Genomic DNA, 19,266 nt, shown 5'->3' with positions numbered 1-19,266 from the left:
GCTATTGAAATTTTTTATTAAACTTGAACGATCAATGCTAAAGTTAAGCATGTTGCTGGTACTGCTATAGTTGCTCCCAGCACTTTTTAGATTAAGCAATTAATTTTCTTTTAAGTGATATAAACAACAATTTAATATTTTATTCGTATATCGTCGAACTTTTGCAATAAATGAAGTCATATGTAGCTGCTCTATTTTTAGCGTATCACGTGATAAACAGCTGATGCGGTGGCTGTGTTCCGGTGAAAAATGTAGGGGAGATCGGTAGTTACATAATGATGTATAAACTTTATCATCGCCATATTTGGATGAGTTTGTATACTTTGTCTGGAATAAAGTCCGTTTTTAGTGTATTTATTTCATACGGTAATCCATGGGCGTCCTTAACCTAGCTGCGAATTTGGTCGTAAGTTATTTTGTAAAGCGCAGCCCTGAATTATAAAGTGAACTATTCGGTTTAAATATCGATATGTATACGTTATTAGCTGTACATCAAAACTTTTGATGAAGCTATGTTTTACTATATAGAATAATAATTACTTCAGGTAATTGGACTAGTACTTAGAATTTTAAGAAAAGGTTTTTGATGTGGAGGGGGGGGGGGGTAAATAATCGTATCATAAACTACCATTTCTTGCAAATCAATAAAATCAATAAAGATGCAGAAAACTACCATGAACAAACTTGAATTTAAATCAGAAAGTTATGTTCTCTGCTTACTGAAATATTACGATCAAGAATTAAAATTTCTCCAAAGGTTATTAATTCTTACTTCATCAAAACAATGATGGAAAACATTTAAAAGAAATGTTGACTGATGTATTATCATAAAGCAGATACATTAACAGGATGATTGACCATCTTTAATTCTCCTTACAGATAGCTTAAGATAATTAAAGGTAGCTTAAAGACAATCTGTAAGCCACCTTTAAGCTATATGTGCTGCTTAAAGGGGGCTAAGGAAAGCGTAAAGATGGCTTAAAGGTGCATAAAGGCAGTTTAAGCCACCTTTAAGGATAACTTATTGGTCCATGTTAGCAACCATCAAGCCATTTAAAAAAAAATAATACAAAAAACTGTTTTTAATATAGTTCTTAATTTACCACAAAATGTATTAAAATTTATGACAATTCAATTAGCTGTTATCAATGGAAAAATACATGTATATTCAAATTAATTGCAAAGTAATTGTTTTAAAAAAAGCAGTACTGTGTTAGTTCCGGGGTTTTTCTGAGGATTAACAAACAATAGATTTTAATAAGATATACAGAAAGAAATACAAGCATTTCTAGACACACAAAGCAGCGATTTTATTCAGAAAAATTGATTATACATGAACATGTGCTATACATAAGTAAAAATTGTATATTCTGTCGTAACGTTCAACAATTCTAAGAAAGAAAAGGTATTAAAAAAACGGCTTATATAGAATTAACTGCGCAAAAGCCACGAAGAAAGAAATCAATATCAGTTACCAGTTATAAGATAATACGCTGTTGGCATTTACTAAATTTACTAAATTGTCAGCAAAGCAAAGAAAACAGTTTTTTAAACTGTTTTTATTCTTTAGAACATGCACAGAATGGTTGGCTCTCTGATTAGTAAATCTTTGAATGAAGTGACATTTACAACAGTACTGCTTTGTTTGGTATCATTATACGAAAGAACGACAGCTGCCGTTGTTCATGGTGAGATGTATCGTGGTCCCTTTGTACGGGTGGTAGGAATCATTGGACAACAGCAGTGTGTCCGGGAATGTAGACACAGACCCAAGCTATGTCGGGGAGTCAACTACCAAAAACAGGAACTGCTGTGTGATCTCATGTCGGCCATCAACGAAACGGAATCAAAATATGACTATGTTAGAATTGAACTCGATCAGGTACATGCAATCGATTCTCTCTCTCTCATTCTCTCTCTCATTCTCTCTCTCTCTCTCTCTCTGAATCTTCTTTTTAAAGTGTCTTTTACACATTAAATGAACCTGGGTTTTATACCTTATTTGCTCAATTAAGCGGAAAAAGGTTGCTTTTATCCCTTATATAAATATGTCTAAGATTTAGTTTAGGAAATGTGAATTAATGTAATTATACAATTTCTAGTTTATGTCATTACCACAATGCAGGTTTATATGCTTTGACTAGTAGATTCCGATAGTTAAAATGTTACAAATTATAAATGTTTCATATGCTGATTAAAGAACACACAATACAATGGCGGACTCAAGAAGGGGAACGCATGCTATAAGCGAATTTCTTTACACAAAACACGTTCAGTAAATGTACATTAACAAAAACCATTTAAGAATGGTTTAAGAATTTACTATAGGAATATATAGGAAACTGTCATTTTCATCAGAAGAATGAGCCAGAAGAGCCAGAGTTCGAGAGCGATCGCATATCTTTTCGATAGATTTAGCGTACCTGATTATCTGAACAAAGTCCCTCTCTTATCTTGTCCCCCAAAACTCATCCATCCTTATTTCTTGTAGACTGACCACGTTCCAGATGAATGCCTGTCATGCTCTACTGACGATCTGTGTGTGACGCTCTCCAGTAAGAAAGTCCACTGTATTCGAGGTAGTCTAACTATTTTTATACCATTACATTATATTTATATCACAATTATATAGCCGTTTTAAGGTATTCAATGTATAATGAAGGGATATTGACCAATTTTGAATCATTTAAAACTAGTTAAATAGGTATTGCTAGATAACCGGGTGGAATGAACCAACCAAATTCACACGACTGACAACATATAAGAAGCCGGTCATTTTGCACCTTAACATTTTTAAAAGAATTATATCCCCTTTATGAACAAAAAGAAAATTTTAAATTCGTCAAAATATCTGCGGTAAATGATTCATTTCACCAATTCATGAGGAAAATTCCTAGTCAGGAGGAGTAAATTTTTCTACATAGTGTTTTTTTTTTTTGGGGGGGGGGGGGTTCGCATTTAATGTGTGATTCTCATGTACTTAGTATTAGGGGTCTACATATTGTATATCAATTTGAACAAGAGACATCCCTAACGAAGGTTAATTGCATGTATTAGTCAAAGTACTGAAGTATTGAAAGCCGGGCTCTTTTGGTGTGTCTTTATGCATATTGTGTAGTAAAGACTGAAAATCTCTCTCTCACTCTTTCTCTCTCTCTCTCATGCTTTTGATGTCGGCAACTTATCAGAGAGCGACAAAATTTTGTAAGCGGCTATAAACAAAAAATATGTCTGTCTAGTAGAAGTTTTGAAATTTTGCAACAAGCATTTGATATATTCAATCCCCATTTCTTCATCGCGCAGCAAAGTAGTTCATGGAAATTCATGCGCATTCTATGTGTCCAAAATGCATAGTAATGTTTCATAAACACGTTATTAATAAGTAAACTAAGAAAGATAGACAATTCATTCGGAATTTTAAAAAAATAAACAAAATACCAACACTTCTGTTAAAACGTGGCTCTTTGTGTAACTATTTGGTATAGCGGAAGCTTTACATTGACGCTCTTTGGTTTTTTGTTTACTTTTGAAGTTGCGCTATTTATAGTAACATTGGCGATTTGTCTGCCTATAGCCAGGACTCTGCTTTCAGCAGAGCCCGGCTAAAAATCAATTAATTAATTTTTGCAACACCCATAAGCCTCCCAGAACAGTAACTCTCAATTTTACAAAAATATTGACAGGTACTGAGTTAACTCTATTTGACACAGATTGAAAGATATGACGTAAAACATATTTAACATTAGCGGTCAATTTTTTGATACTACATACATCTACATAACTGCTTTTAAAAAAACCTCAGTATATTGCCTTATAAGATATTATATTATTATTATTATTATATCTTATTAAAGTACAAGGTGGCTATCTTGAATTTGATGCTTAGCATAAAATATTTAGGCTATGAATATCTACCTTGTGGCTAGGCTAGCTTATCGTTTATCTACGTAGCCCTACGTAGCAGCTACATGTACGATCTTGAACGCAACCCAGGCTATTTTCGCAGCTAGAATATTTCGAATTTTTCTTAAAATAGCATGCAAAATGCATTTGAGTGGTCATAAATAAAGCCATGCTATATATTTTTAATTGAACACTTTTTATCTGAATAAAAAAGAATCATATTACATAAAAATATAATTATAAAATTACCAAGAGGAAATCTTCATATTGTTGAGATAGAAAAAAATGGAAGATAGGTAGCGTCTGACCAACTAAGATAAGGAAACTTGGACAAAGTATATACAAAAATGAACAAAACTATTGTTCAACATATTAAGCATTATATGATAATAATATGTAAGGTGTTAATTCCCGCGCTTGCGCGGGGTATCATATAGTTATAATAATAAAACATAAATTTATTAAACCCATTTCCCGTTTGAAGGAGATTGTTTACATACAAATCAACACCACGTGCTATCGATAATGATCGACCAAACCAGCTGCATATTCATCTTTTCTTATTGCAATAAAATAACTAGATATCTTTATCTTACATTTTTTTTTGGAGATCGAGTCCGATAACAATAAATTTATATATTAAATTTCATTTTGATCGGGCCCGGTCTCCAATTAAAATGTAAGCGATAAATTTGAATTTTTATACTGTTTTCTACCGCCATTTTTTGATTTAGCAAAATTATTCTTATGCAATAAGTTATATATAATATATCCAGGGAGGCAAAATTGGTTTTTTGTACACAATTCAGCTGACTAAATGGAACAAAAATCTCGTAATACTTTTAAAACTTTAAAGAACTCATTTCTTATGCGCATTTAGAAGGCGATGAAGAAGAAAAATCTGACGAATGCCAATCCAGGTGATCGCGAGTAGACTGACGAGTATTAGTTCAACGCCTTAAATACTAAATACATAAATATGTAGACCAGGTAGAGCTCTATAAAATTTAAATATTTCATGTTCCTCCGGATATGGGTGTTGACTGTAATGTTGGGTCAAAATGGTCATCTATGTGGATGCATATAATGTTTAAAAAACATCTTCTATACTTCCAAGAACTTATTATTACTAAACTCTTGAAAATGTAGAACAGGAAGCTCGATCACTACAAAATTGTATATTTCATGTCTTAGGGGGTATGGGTTTCGACTTTGGGGGTGGGGTGGATGCATAGTGTTCATTCATATAATGTTTAAAAATCATCTGCACTACTCCCACACATCTGTAATATCGTTCACAGCTCTACTAGGCCTTGCGTTGGGTAAACATACGAAACAGTCGTCAACACATAGGGCCTATGGGGCTGAATATGCAGTAGACGGCAACAGAGGTACACACATCTCCCAAGACAAGTGTACACACACAGGGGTTGGCCACACAAATCCCTGGTGGAGGGTGGATCTACTGACTGTTTATGCCATCAAATCTGTCAGAATACTTAACAGAGGAATAGACAATTTAGGAGGTAAGTGTATAAACTGGATACAATGTGGTTTTATTGGTTTTGCTGTAATGGTCTATCATTTCCACATAGGTAATCGTTATCATTTAGTTTCTTGTTTTCTTTGCAGGAAGAATTTAAGTACTTATCAAGTTTAATTTATTTAAAATGGGTTCGTTGTGAAGTCCTTCATATTCTAATATAACATGCAAAAGAGTAATATAATGAGAAAATGAATCATTAAAATTTGAAAAAATGCATTTCTTGAAATGTTATATCTGGTTTTTTTATTTTTATGATGTTTTTTCACGATTCTAGATTTTTCAAACCGACTTCGGGATGTTACCGTCACTGTAGGGCTGACTGAATCAGACGTCAGCACTCCCTGTGGTTTCTTTGCTGGCCCCGGTACTGCGTCACAGCTGGTCGTCATCGACTGTCCAACATCACCACAGGGGAGATTTGTAAAGGTCTCCAAGACAACTGAGGTCCTCACTCTATGTGAAGTTGACGTGTTTGGTGTATCCGTATAAATATCATCACTATTTTTAAAGCTATCACACCTGTAATTGTTTCAACCATATAATACTATATAGGGAACACAAAAATTCTTAAAATTCAGTTTGTATTTCTCTTGACAGGATATTTGGAGGAAATATTATTTGTTAACTATCTCATCAGCTGACACAAAAAGGGCACACGATACAGTTATTTTTCTCAAAATAGCTAGCCCCAAACCTCAAAACGACGCGTTTTCCGTTTTTACATGAATGTAAACAGACACCACACTCCAAAGATGGCTGCTTTCTTGCATTGAAAGAAGTAGTCGCAATGAGGTACAACATTTTTTTAAACTGAGAAAACGAAGATCTAAAAAACCTGTCAAGTAAAAAAATAATTCTAAAGTATATATAAACATACTATCGACTAAATTCGTTTCGATTGGTCGACTACCGGTGTGATACCTTAAGCTTAATGTTTTTTTCTGTATTTTCCGTATCCTGAAGAATCTAACATCTCACCTCTAAAACTGAAAATAAAGAAGATCGTTTTTTATTCTCACCTTTTATTATTTCAAACCGAAAAGATAAGAAATAGTATCCTCGATCTCGTAAAAATGAAGGGACAGACGGACGGCGAAAGAGAAGTGATCAGAAAAGTTCACTAGAGCTTTCAGCTAAGGTGAGCTATTAAACTTCTACGGTGATGATCTTCTAAACAGACAGTAAAGATGACACGTTTAATAAGTACACAAAAGGGTGTTCATTCCTGATCATGACTCTTCGAGTTAACGCTTTTTACTATGGATGACTCTGTTACAGGAGTTTATTAGAATGATGTGTTTCCGTCTGTCGTCGTGCACAATGCGTTAACAACTTTGTATTGAAAATAATGTAATATTGGAATTGTGGGTTCTATGTATAACAATGTAGTGGAGCTGTAATACTATTTAAAGTTATCTCTCTTGGTTCTTGGACGAAGTGCGCGGTTGCCATTGATAACCGTTGCAATTTTAGCTAAATAGTAATCCACTACATTTCCCTTGCATTTCGTTGATTACTATTTCTTTTTGTTATCTGTTTTGATTCATTAAAAATATCAAAGTCATTTTTACATTTGAATAATTAATTGCTGTTGTTCTGTATTAAGTATGAACAAGCATCTTGTGATAATCCGGGAAAATTAAAATGGAAAATAACAGACTACCGTTACATTTAAAACACTTTTTTTAAAAACAGCTTGATTTGAATTACTGCATTTTGCCAGTGCTATCATAAAGTCATTTATAAAACCATTATGATCTATACTTAGGTTTATAAGGCTAACAATTTTTTTTTGTAAGTTTTACACCGAAACGACAAGCAAAAAACCGACCCATGACATTGATTTCTATAACTAAATAAGTGTCTTTTGTGAAGCAAGAGAGGACTAAAATGATCATGATATAGCGTCCTTTCTAAAATGATTTGTAATAGGTTCAAACATTGCCGACATTCATTACCATGGCAATAAAAGTGTTTACATTTCGTGTAAATATATCCAAATGAATCAAGAGACTGATATTTTGACTTAACAATTTGTCTGACTTATAAAACATTCATTTCAAAATGCACTATTCCTGTATATCAATTAAAATAAATTACCATGAAGCACGATAAGGGTTGTAATAAAAGAATCCATGGACTGCATTTTACAAAAGGTCTTACGACAAAGTCGTAAATATTTATAGACTCGTAAAATGATCGTTAAAGAACAAAATTAACATTAAACCATGTGTGAACAAATATTTCAAGTCCCAAAATTTTCTTTTTCAGCCATTAGAATAAATCATTGATTAGTTGGTGATTAACTACCATTCATAAGTTTGGCCGTACGTTATTTTGTTTAACGCAGCCCTGATTCGTAAACGGAACTAGTAGGTTTTAATATTGACTTGTAAACGTTATTAGCTGTACATCAAAACTTTGAAAAAGCTTTGTTTTACTATATAGAATAATAATTAGTTCAGGTAATTGCACTGATACTTAGAATTATAAGTAAAAGCTTTTTTGATGTGGAAGAGGAGGGCAATTAATTGTCTCATAAAGTACCAATTCTTGTAAATCATTAAAATCAATAAAGATGCAGAATACTGTTGTGTATATCTTGTATATCCTGTGTTAGTTCCAGGGTTTTTCTGAGGTTTAACAATTAATAGATTTTATTAAGATATAAGCAAAGAAATACAAGCATGTCTAGACGCAAAACGCAGCGATTTTAACAAGCACATGATTAATCTCTGCCATTCAGTCAATTTAAAGGTGACTGAAAGGTAACTGAAATGTGACTGAATGGCATAGCTGTGCCATTCAGTCACCTTTCCAGGCCATTCAGTTGACTGAATGGCAGAGCTTAATCCTGTGAAGTGAATTTGATTAAACATGAACATGTACTATAGATAAGTAAATAATGTATATTTTGTCGCAAGTTTCAATGATTTTAAGACAGAAAAGGTATTTAAAACAGTTTTTGCTCTAAAAAAAGTAGAAAAAAATTCAAAACGCCTAAGACGAGAATTGAAACCAGGGCCTTTGTGTACGACATCTCCTCACTTCCACTGCGCCACAGCGACTCATATCTAAACGAGGGTTTTTATTTCCTATAGATCATTGGCTTTTGAATCACATTTTTTTCTTGAAAAGCTTTTGACTTCTATTCAGCTTGTAACAATCAATTAAATTTAATTAAATCACGGTACTTGGTCTTCAGTGAAAAAAATATATTTTACCTGATTGGAAACTGTAAGGCTTACTAGTACTTAGTTTGTAAATTTAAAGCAGGTAGAAATACGTTCATCTATTTCATAACTATGAAATGCAAGAATGAAGATGACACTTTTTTAAATGCATTGAAACTATTAAGGGTAATAGTTCTACGCTATTCCCTGGTTTTCGTGATCACGGCGCCGTTCCTTGAGAATGTTTTTTTGTTGTTGCAAATATTAAGCAGGCACGTTGGCACTGTAGGATTACATATTGAATAAAAAGGGGGTTCAAATATACTGAAAAATATAAAAGAAACAGAGGACCATGAATAAAGTATCACATCTTGTTGACAACGTTGATCATTCTTAAAGAGAATTTCCGTCGTGTGCTTCCTCATCTAATATTCCGAACCGTTTAACGACAATTACAATGTATTATAGAAAACTTCCTCATATATCTATATATATATATAGAATTAACTGCGCAAAAGCCACAAAGAAAGAAATCAATATCTGTTACCAGTTATAAGATAATACGCTGTTGGTATTTACTAAAGAATAAAATTCGTTTAATATCACATTTGGCCCCATAAATTTAATAAAAATGAAGTACACATTGAATCAAAACTATACATTGAAAATAAAAGCTGAACATATGCTTTTTAAAAAAGCAAGCAAAATTTATATTGAACATCTTTTGAACGAGGTGGTAGGGCAGATGATGCCAATAAGGCAAAGGGTTACCACACATATGTCACCTCTTTCCGCTTCCTCAAAGTGTTGTATTTTCTATTAAACTTTTTGCCTATATTGGCAACGTTTTTCAAGAAGAGAAATATCTTATTTTTGAGATTTCTGAACAAGTTGATATTGTTTTGGCCCAGCTGGAACAATTGAAAAGGTCTGATGGCAAACATATGAAAGAGATTATTACAAAATTTGATTTGGAGAACAGAATGTTTGGTACAACTATCAAATTGCAGAGTAGGGGTTTCAAATCTGTAGATTTTAGGAAAGATAAACCCTGCACCAATTGTTAGATGATACAATCTCTTATGTCAAATCAAGGTTTAGCAACATGTATGAGAAGCCCCACTCACTCCTAAATATTTTCAACTTTCATCACTGGCCTTTAGGTAGGGGGTATGAATTAGCTGAGCATGGGATGGAAGAATTGCAGGAGCTAGTTTCACACCCCCAATTTTAGAATATATTGTCTGAAGATGAGAAATTGGAAATAAATGAGCAATTTACTGCTATGAAAATGTACATTAGTCATTTGAGAACAAATGGTCTGTTAGATGTTTATTTTCTCTTTTTAAGAAAAAATGGTTACAGAGAGAGCTGGTGATGGCAAACAAATGTCAGCCTTAGTAAAACTTGTGCTGTGGCTCTTTACAGTTTCTCCTTCTACTAGTAGCTGTGAGAGGGGATTCTCAACATGCAATGTTATTAAAAATAAGTTGAGAACTGTGTTAACAACTGAATCTTTGCAAAATCAATTATACATAATGACAAATGGTCCAACTATTGACCAATTCCATGCTGGAAAGTGCATAGATTACTGGTTTGAAAACTCTGTTGGCACACCTCACTCCAGTGGACATAAGTTAAAAAACAGAGAAGATGAATCTGAGACATTTCTTATTTCAGGAAAATAATGCATGTATTATATAGACTAACACTGATGATTAAACTGTAAACAGTCAACGAGTCATAGCTGTGACTTACAGCACAGTCTATTTATTGAAATAGATACCAGTCTATTCAGTAGTGATTATTTGTAAAAGTTATTATACCAATGATCTATCAGTCTGGTATTGTGTTGAAATACTCATGTATGACTATATATGCCAGTGTATGGAGGAAAAATAAAACATATATTCATTGATATAGTCTTTATTCATTCAATGCAACAAATGGAAATTAATTATAACATAAATTTAATGATGTTTAACTTTAGGTAAATATATTTTTATCTATCATGAAAATATGGACTTGGAAATTTCTTCCTCGGACTTGCCTAAAATTTACTCTTTAAGTCCTGGACTTGACCATGATAAAAAAAAAATTGAACCCCTGATACCTGAGTGGTATGAATATATTCGGCCTAGGTGAGTCGTAACTGTTAAAAAAAGTTATTGTAATGAACCTAGGTGGTTTACCGAAAAATATGTGTAAAGCTATTGCATGAAAGATAACTTTTTAGTGAAAGGGGTAGCATATATATAAGGAATAGCTTTGAGACACGTTTGCAGATTCTCGAGGCGGCAAGCTGCATGTGCGGTGTATAATTTTGTTAGCTAGACCAGATGTACACTGATGCATGATAAACGAATTGAAGTTTGAACTTGTTTGTCCATCATTAAGTTCGTATTAAGATTTTACGGGACTATATTTGAACATATGTTAGTATAATATATCTATCAAAAAACCGAGATAACTGAGTTATTAAGTTATATTAGAGTTATTCTGCTTGATGCGTACATGCGTGATATTTTATTTTTGTACATTAGTTATAGATGGTGCAGCCTACTATCTGACGGAAGCGACTTTCATTGAAAAGGTTGAAGCTCTTATGTCATAAAGAAGGTCAGAGGAGGAAGGCCAGAGGGTTTAAACGAATTTGCGCGTATTTCTAAGGAAAAGAAGACGGACGTCTTGGAGTTGGATGAGATAGAAAATATAGTCAATTCATTGACAGGGGAAAACATGATCTCATATCAGATGATGATAAGGAAGTTAGACTTATTGTTGCAGTCAACAGAACGACTGTGAAAGAAGAAACATGTAACTCTTTCAAGACCCGCATAGAACGATACTCCAACTGGATCAGACTAGTTCGTAGTATAGCTATATTGAGGCATGTTCTGCTCACCAAGGACTCCTGTGAACATTCGCCCAGACGATGGCATTACTGACCACAGTCCTTGAATTCAGACACCCTGAAATCAGCTGAGATTCATATTTTGAAAGAGATACAAAGATCTGAATTCAGTGAAGAGGTGGAATGTCTCATCAAAGAGAAACCCATTTCTAAAGGTAGTAGCATCATTTCCTTGGCACCATTTCTGGACTCGGATGGTTTACTACGCGTTGGTGGTAGAATTTCTGCTGCACAGAAGTTAGTTGGCTTGGATGTACATCCTATAATCAAAAAGTTGGACATGGATGCTTAAAGATATAGATTATCAATAATCACTAAGCATGTAGAAATTTTTGAAAAAAGTATGCATGGTCATGCTAAAGAACTCAAGAGAATCCTAGATACATGTAATTTTATGATTATTTCATTTTCAATTAATAACTTTACTTTCAACGACCAGCTCTCTCTCTCTCTCTCCCTCCCCTAAAAAAATGAAGAAAAAAAATGAATTGTACTGTACTGGCGTGCGGCCAGTTCTCGCCCAGTACCATTTCTCGCCAGTACATTGTGACGTCATTTTATCAACACCTAAAATTATAGACGAAAAATGGCGTCACATTGTACTGGCGAGAAATGGTACTCGGTGAGAACTTGTTGCACGCCAGTTCAGTACAAATCAATTTTTTTTCTTCATTTTTTTAGAAGAGAGAGAGAGAGAGATATTATCTAGGATTTTCTAAAGTTCTTTAGCATTCTCTGTTAATTTAGTAGGACCGGAGAGAGAGGGAGAGAGAGAAAGATGATGATAAAAAGTACTGGGTTTGTTAATTTTATTACATATCAAATAAAGCAAATGTCCATGAAATAAGGTGTGTACATGCACGTCTCTATGTGAGGGAGGATAATGTCCTTATATAATTAAACTTACCACGGGATGAGATGTGGAACTCATAAAAATGTAGCACAACATTTCAATCTTTGATGTGAAGGGATACCAATCTCCCTTGGTTTGTGAATCTGTTGATCTAGCATGTCCACTGTTGGTTGTTTCATTGTTTTCATGATTGCTAGGCCTATACTCATCGGACGGTAATTCAGTCTCGTCCTCTGACAGTAGAAGTTCTGCGGAAGTTTCTTGGCATTTTTCTGAAGATACGGTATCCTCTGTTATCAGAGAATGCAGCTCATTTTGAAGAAAATCATATTTTTATGCCTCTCAGATTGTATGTGCCGGTGAAAAAATGCTTTTTTATTTGTTTGAAAATTGCTTACATTGCAATTCAAGTCTTCTGCGGGATCCGCGCTCGCCATCATTGTTTACATTGGTTTTACTGAGAATTGTAGGGATGTATGGTAGCAATTTTCATTGACGCACTATTGCGTTTACCCAGTTACGCTTGAAAAGGAGACCTAACAGATATTGTAAACGTTATTAAATATAAAACACAACAAGTGATATATTTTATCGGAGAGAGTTTTAAATAATGTGCAAGTCGAAGATACAAGACTACAACATCCCTTACGGACCACTTTTGAAGCAGACGTCATAAGGGAAAATCCGAAGATGATCGGCCCATTTGTGGTGAGTTATAAATATGTCTAAAACAAATATCAGCTGTGTTTGACAGGTGTAAATGTGTTTGAAATTGACATTTACAAATGGTTGGTTTAAAGTTATGTATTTTTAAGTCAATGTAAACTCTTTCAATGCAGTGTATATATTTTTTAAAGTTAAAGTTGTTTACCCCCGGCCCCTACACATATGTAACGTTATGTATTCGTGTCATACCTTTTTACCAGGTACAGGCATATGTGTAGTTTTTTCGTTATCATTTTTTGGTATTATCTTAAAAGGATTCACAAGAGACTATTCCTGAGACTGCATCACCTGCAGAAGGTTCCCAGGATCTTTTCCTTAATAATCCGGCCAGTATCAGGAATGACAGAACAGATGAAATAAGTAAGATAGATATATATATATATATATATATATATATATATATATATATATATATATATACACACACACACACATTTCATGTTTTTGGGCTTAAAATACAAAACAATACTAAAAATCACATAAGCGTTACTTATATGTTTGTTGTATAGCTGAAATCTTGGACCAATATAAGAATTTTTTATTATCTTTTTTGAAATATGCAGTGTTCAGGTCTTTATAAATATATATATATATATATATATATATATATATATATATATATATATATATATATATATATATATATATATATATATAAACTGCTAAAAATTGAAGCTAAAACATGCCATGTTACTCAATAAAAATGCCATTTTTGTTCATTATATGTACATATATAGCATTTTATATTTGCAGTTAGAAAATTCGACAAGCTCACAGGTGATGTAGCCCTTTTGCGAAGAGAATTGGCAGAGCTGAGGGGCAAGTCACCTGCGTCTGCCACCAGTAAAGCATTCAAGATTAACACGGCTTCATGCAAGGTTCAAAGTTAATTTGTTGTCAATATCAAAACCATAAAATACATTTGCTGATATGCCATTATACAAGTTTTTTATATAATTTTTATGTAATATACACATGGATGTGTGTTTACATGCAATTGATTGACTTTGTATTTAGAGGAGGTTCAACCTATCTTTAAGAAGTAGGTTCTCATGTCGCCCATGACTGGAAGTCAAAAGCGATAACTTCAAGGTAAAAATTCTAGAGGTTGATTGTTTTCTGGGGCTTCTCGCTTAATGTAATCTGTGATTGATTTATGTATGTATAAATGTAAATATTTCAGAATGAAGTTCACACTTGCCTGGCCATGGACGACATGAGAACCAATCCTGCATTATTTCCGGAAATGGTCTCCCATGCATTACACAAGTTGGCTTGGGGTAAAATGCTGACGATGGACCCTCCACTTTGGAGGGTCCATAGTGGAGGGGGTGGAGCTTGGTGTGTCAATCTTAATTTAGAGTCTGTTTGATCTGTCATTCCAATTTCATCATGCACCTAATAGCTAAAACATATGGGTTGTTTATTAGAAATTGAAAAAAAGGAGACGGAGGTCCTAACATTTAATGAATTTAGCAACTTCAAATGAACTTTATTTAACTTTAATTACTCTATGTTTGTGTAACAATTTTTCTGAGTCCAGTGAGACTGTGAACAGGAAGTTAACTCACCTCAACGTTGGGAGAGATTTATCTTTTTTCCCCGAGTAACATTAATTGTAAAAAAAAATGCTATGGATGTGGACAATTACTTACAGAAAAATTTAGAAAACCACCCAATGATCCTGTTCTCAAACAGTATGATTATCGGAAAAATCTAAGTCCGAATTCCAAGTCACCAAGAGTGTCAGCTTCGTTGCAAAATATGTATTAACAATGCGGATTGTTGTCGGTGACAATGTCCGGTGTTTGAAATGTCTCGCCATGTCATAGTGCATTTAGAAATTTCAGCACAATTATCTTCAGGACATAGGGACATTTAAAGGAAATGTAATATAAAATAAATTAATTATTTTTACAAGACTTACACTTTTGTAGAAAATTTGACATTATCATATTGAATATTTTCATAAGCTGTTATAAATTTTAAAAATTTTGTCCATTTCAGCAATAATGCAACGGTAATATTTTTACTATATATACATCTTGTGTAGAACTAATAACAATGTGTACTTTTAAAAAAACCCAGCACCTAAATGAAAGTGCCATCATTCGTCATCGTCAATTAGGGGAGAGAAGTTTTATGTGCTTGTGTTTAAAAACAATGTGCCCCATTTTGTTTCTGATAACATAATTGGAATGACAGATCAAACGGACTCCGAATTAAGACTGACTCACCAAGCTCCACCCCCTCCACTATGGACCCTCCAAAGTGGAGGGTCCATCGTCAGCATTTTACCCCAAGCCACACAAGTTCACAGAGCTCAGGAATAAGTTTAGGAGAAAGATGTGTAATCATTTGATACAAAATTAGTGTATGACTGCTATCTGTTGTCCAAATTTTTCCTGTTCACTTTATGTTTATTTCACTTGAGTTGTTAACTTAAAAGTCTGTATGTGTAAAAATTTGTTCAGGATTTACAGTAGGTGAATGTATGTATAATTCTCTAGCATTAAAATTTAAAAAAAAAAAAACAGCTCTCCATTATACTTGTATGTGACAAATAGTTATACCGCCTACCAAGTTCTTTTTTATGGGAAGGGAGAGGGAGTGTGTATATAGGAACTACTTTGTCCGTCTGTTTGTCTATGGGTCACTCTGTCAGTGCAATTGTGTCCCATCCATAGACCTTTCTTATGATGGAATATCAAAATCAGTCACTTTACACAAAACAAAAATTGTGTATGCAGCTTACCTTAGAGTAAAATGTAAGTCTAAACCAAGTTCATTTTGGGCAAGTTCAAGGTCACTAGAAGGGAAAGTGCATAAATTCCATGTGTATTTGTTTGAAGAGGGGGGTAGATACAAACATATCAGATATGCTCTATTCCCAATTCCTTCTTTTTATGATCAACAGGTTAAATTACAACAAAAAGGTTAATATTAATTAGTTAACTCTTGATATATGAAAAGAAGTGCTAAAATATGTGACCAGCCATGACATTTTGGGTCCAAATGAGGACATTTTCAAAAATGAGATTTTTGCTTATTCTTACCCCTTATATGTCCAAATTTAATATTATGAAATTGTACTCTCATATACAAGCTAGCTTTTGAGATATGACGTCACAAAGATTGCTGGAGTATCTAGGGATTTGTGCTTATTGTGCATTTCTGTATATAATTTCTGCATCTGTTTGATTACATGTAACACACATTAAGTTACATGTGAAACACATTTTAAAATGCATTCATTGTTGTTTTGCAGTCTTTATGTTAGTTATATCATGCATTTACCCATCTAAACCAGTTGTAACCAGGTACATTCAGTACAGTGTCAAGTATATTAATATTATTGTTGGCATTCTATGAAACAACTGGTCATAGTAAAATGAATATCACTGGAAAAAAAATTCAAGTTTTAAAAATGCCAGGTTTTCACTTGAACCTCTTTTAAAAAATATATCAAGAAATAAAACTTTGTAACAATTATATATCATGTTTTAATCAATCAATCAATTAAACAATCATTCGTTCAATCAATCAATCATTCATTCCTTCATTCATCCTTCCATTCAATTATCCAATCATCAATCAATATTGTAAAACATATGAAAAGAAGTTGAACAAATACAATATTTAAGTGAAATTGAAATATCCCCACAATTTACATGGATTTACCCATGTAATTTATGCTTAATTTTATGTTCTACATGTTGTTTTGTTGTGTCCAGTCAGTTTACATTTGCTGCATTTCCTGGTCAGTGATGGTGAGTCTATCTTGAAGAGGGGTTTTGGCACAGTTGGCTTTGGACAGCTTTTCTTGTTGACGCAATAGGGAGCAACCTCATTGAATAGGTACCACTGTCTGTGTGCATCAAGCCCTGATGGAGGAATCACTAATGGGAGAACAGTAGGGTCAACTGCTGCACCAGCTTTGAGGATGTGGACTTCCACTTCCTGACTTGTTGCGTACTCCCTTACAAACACATACCAGCATGATCTTTGTCCATTCTGAAACATTCAAAGCAATTCCTACAATTACCCACAAATTAGGTGATAGAAAAAACCCACATTGGATACAAATCATTTAATGATATATATTATGTTTAACTTTAGATCAATCAATTTATAAAATTACCTAAAATGATGGTACGATTTCAAACCGGGTATTGGTTTAAAGATCCTCTTGAAGAAGGTTGCCCAGTCATAAAAGAAGAGAGGAGCAACAGGATCATCAACCAACTGCGGGACATTGTGGCCATTCCTGGAGGATTTCCAAACACTGGCAGCAACATTTCAACATTCGAGTGTCTCCATTTGACTTTCCATAACCCAAAATGCCAATATGGGTTAAACTTGGTGTGGCCAGCTTCCATCATAGAAAATGCCACTGACTCATGGAGACATGTCATCACTCTCCACATACCATATCTATTGCAAAAAATATCATAAGCATGTAAATCATTCTAGGTATAGAGGACACTTAATGCATTAATATAAACAAAAACTAAAAATTTTCTTTCCAAGTTAAAGGTTTCTGATCTATTCATTTGAACCTTAAAATTACCATTGAATGGGGGGGGGGGGGGGCTTATAATCTGTTTTATTGACATTATCAAATACAGTTCATATATATTAAATGGAAACTTAAACCAAACTTATATTTGACACAAAACTTAGCTAGTGTAAGTTTTTTTTAATTTACATTTCTCAATGAGATATTTACCCGATGACTGTGTTATTCTTGTTTTGCCCACTGCAATTATCCATGTGAAGCTTCACATCTGTTTAACCAAGACCATGGTACATGAAATGGTGATGCAGCATACTGGTCACAGTGTTTTTTGAGTGCTGAGCTTCATCCACAAGATAAAATATCTGGGTGCCTAAAAGTATAAACATTACATTCAATTTATAAAAAATAAAAGTAATTATTTCACTATGTAATTTGCAATAATTCTAATAAAAAAAGTAGACCTCGGCAGATATCTTTTATCTCATAGTACATAATTATGTATTCTCATAGTGTGTATTTTTAAAGATAATTGATAAGAATCTTAGTCATGTACCTGATCCCTCCCAGCAGATGCCAAAGCATTGACATTTCCTAGGTGTTTTAAAAAACAATGGCTTAACTTGTTGTGCATAGTGAGGATAATGCACTTGTTGTGCATAGTCAAAGCTATAATGAAACTCAGACTGCAATGTGCAGGGTGGCTGGCCTAAGAAAAAGAAACACAATATTAAAACTTATTTTTTTGCAGAACTAAACTCATTGGGCAATGTTTCAATAACAAATATAAAAAATTGAGTTAATTTATTTGTAGAGTTTAAATGAACATATTACACTTCAACATTAATCATTGTAATTATATATAGCTTATATTTTAGTTAAATATATTTTTAATTTAAATTATCATTATACATACATAGTGATATTGACTAATTCTTAATAATTCATGTGTATATTTTACAAATATGATTTAGGGATTTCACACATACATTTCATTATGCATGATCCTACTTTAGAATGAATATGCAATACCTCTTATTTTTTGCTCTGGAGCGAGTTGGGCAAATGTTGATTTGGCCTCAGCACACTGATCCCTGTAATGGTCACTCTGTTCTTTGACATGTCCAACGTGCTCTTGATAATTTGATAAAATATCCTCTTTTTCCTCTTCGTTCAAATTTCCGCTGCATAAAACAGTTGACGAAAAGGACTGGCAAGTGTGACAGAGGTCTGTGGCAGGCTTCATGATCAAAATATGGGGGCACTGCTCAAGCCATACTGTTTTGAATTGAGATAAACATTATAATCTTTCTAAATGACATCTCATCAGCAAGTGTCAAATATTCATGGTGAACTTCTGCTTTGGTTTTGTCAGAGGGCAGTAAAATAGTTTTCTCATTTCTGAAATTTGGTAGCCTGCCAGGTAGGGAAGTCCATATTTGTTGGCATAACTAAGAAGAAAATGAATTCTAGTACTAAAACCATCTTGATCAAGGGATCTAGCAATGGAATCAATTGTTTTCCTACTTATCCCATGGGCAAAAGCAAATGTCTCTCTACACACCTTGATTCCATGAAAATGATAAACTTTTCTCACCCTTTCCCTTTCCTTTGTCTTGTGTTTCTTGGCAGATG

The 19,266-nt window shown here is 33.6% G+C and overlaps 2 protein-coding genes across 2 annotated transcripts; one reads left to right on the top strand and one right to left on the bottom strand.

Moving 5' to 3' along the window:
- The first annotated feature begins 1,573 nt into the window (after window positions 1–1,573).
- LOC128162126 (uncharacterized) lies at window positions 1,574–5,938 on the top strand. Its single transcript, XM_052825324.1, has 4 exons — window positions 1,574–1,882; window positions 2,492–2,579; window positions 5,205–5,429; window positions 5,724–5,938. Exons 1-4 carry the CDS (start codon window positions 1,574–1,576, stop codon window positions 5,936–5,938), a joined length of 837 nt encoding a protein of 278 aa, XP_052681284.1.
- An 11,876-nt stretch (window positions 5,939–17,814) lies between these two features.
- Window positions 17,815–18,987, bottom strand: LOC128163903 (uncharacterized). Its single transcript, XM_052827587.1, has 3 exons — window positions 18,664–18,987; window positions 18,188–18,340; window positions 17,815–18,004 (listed from the first exon to the last, which is right to left on the bottom strand). The coding sequence occupies exons 1-3, from the start codon at window positions 18,875–18,877 to the stop codon at window positions 17,907–17,909; spliced, it is 465 nt and encodes a 154-aa protein (XP_052683547.1). The 5' UTR covers window positions 18,878–18,987; the 3' UTR covers window positions 17,815–17,906.
- Between the last annotated feature and the right edge of the window lie 279 nt (window positions 18,988–19,266).

Source organism: Crassostrea angulata, chromosome 9 (genome assembly GCF_025612915.1).
Source record: "Crassostrea angulata isolate pt1a10 chromosome 9, ASM2561291v2, whole genome shotgun sequence".
NCBI lineage: Eukaryota > Metazoa > Mollusca > Bivalvia > Ostreida > Ostreidae > Magallana > Magallana angulata.
The sequence above is the reverse complement of the archived record's forward strand: the minus strand, read 5'-3'. Positions and strand labels throughout refer to the sequence as shown.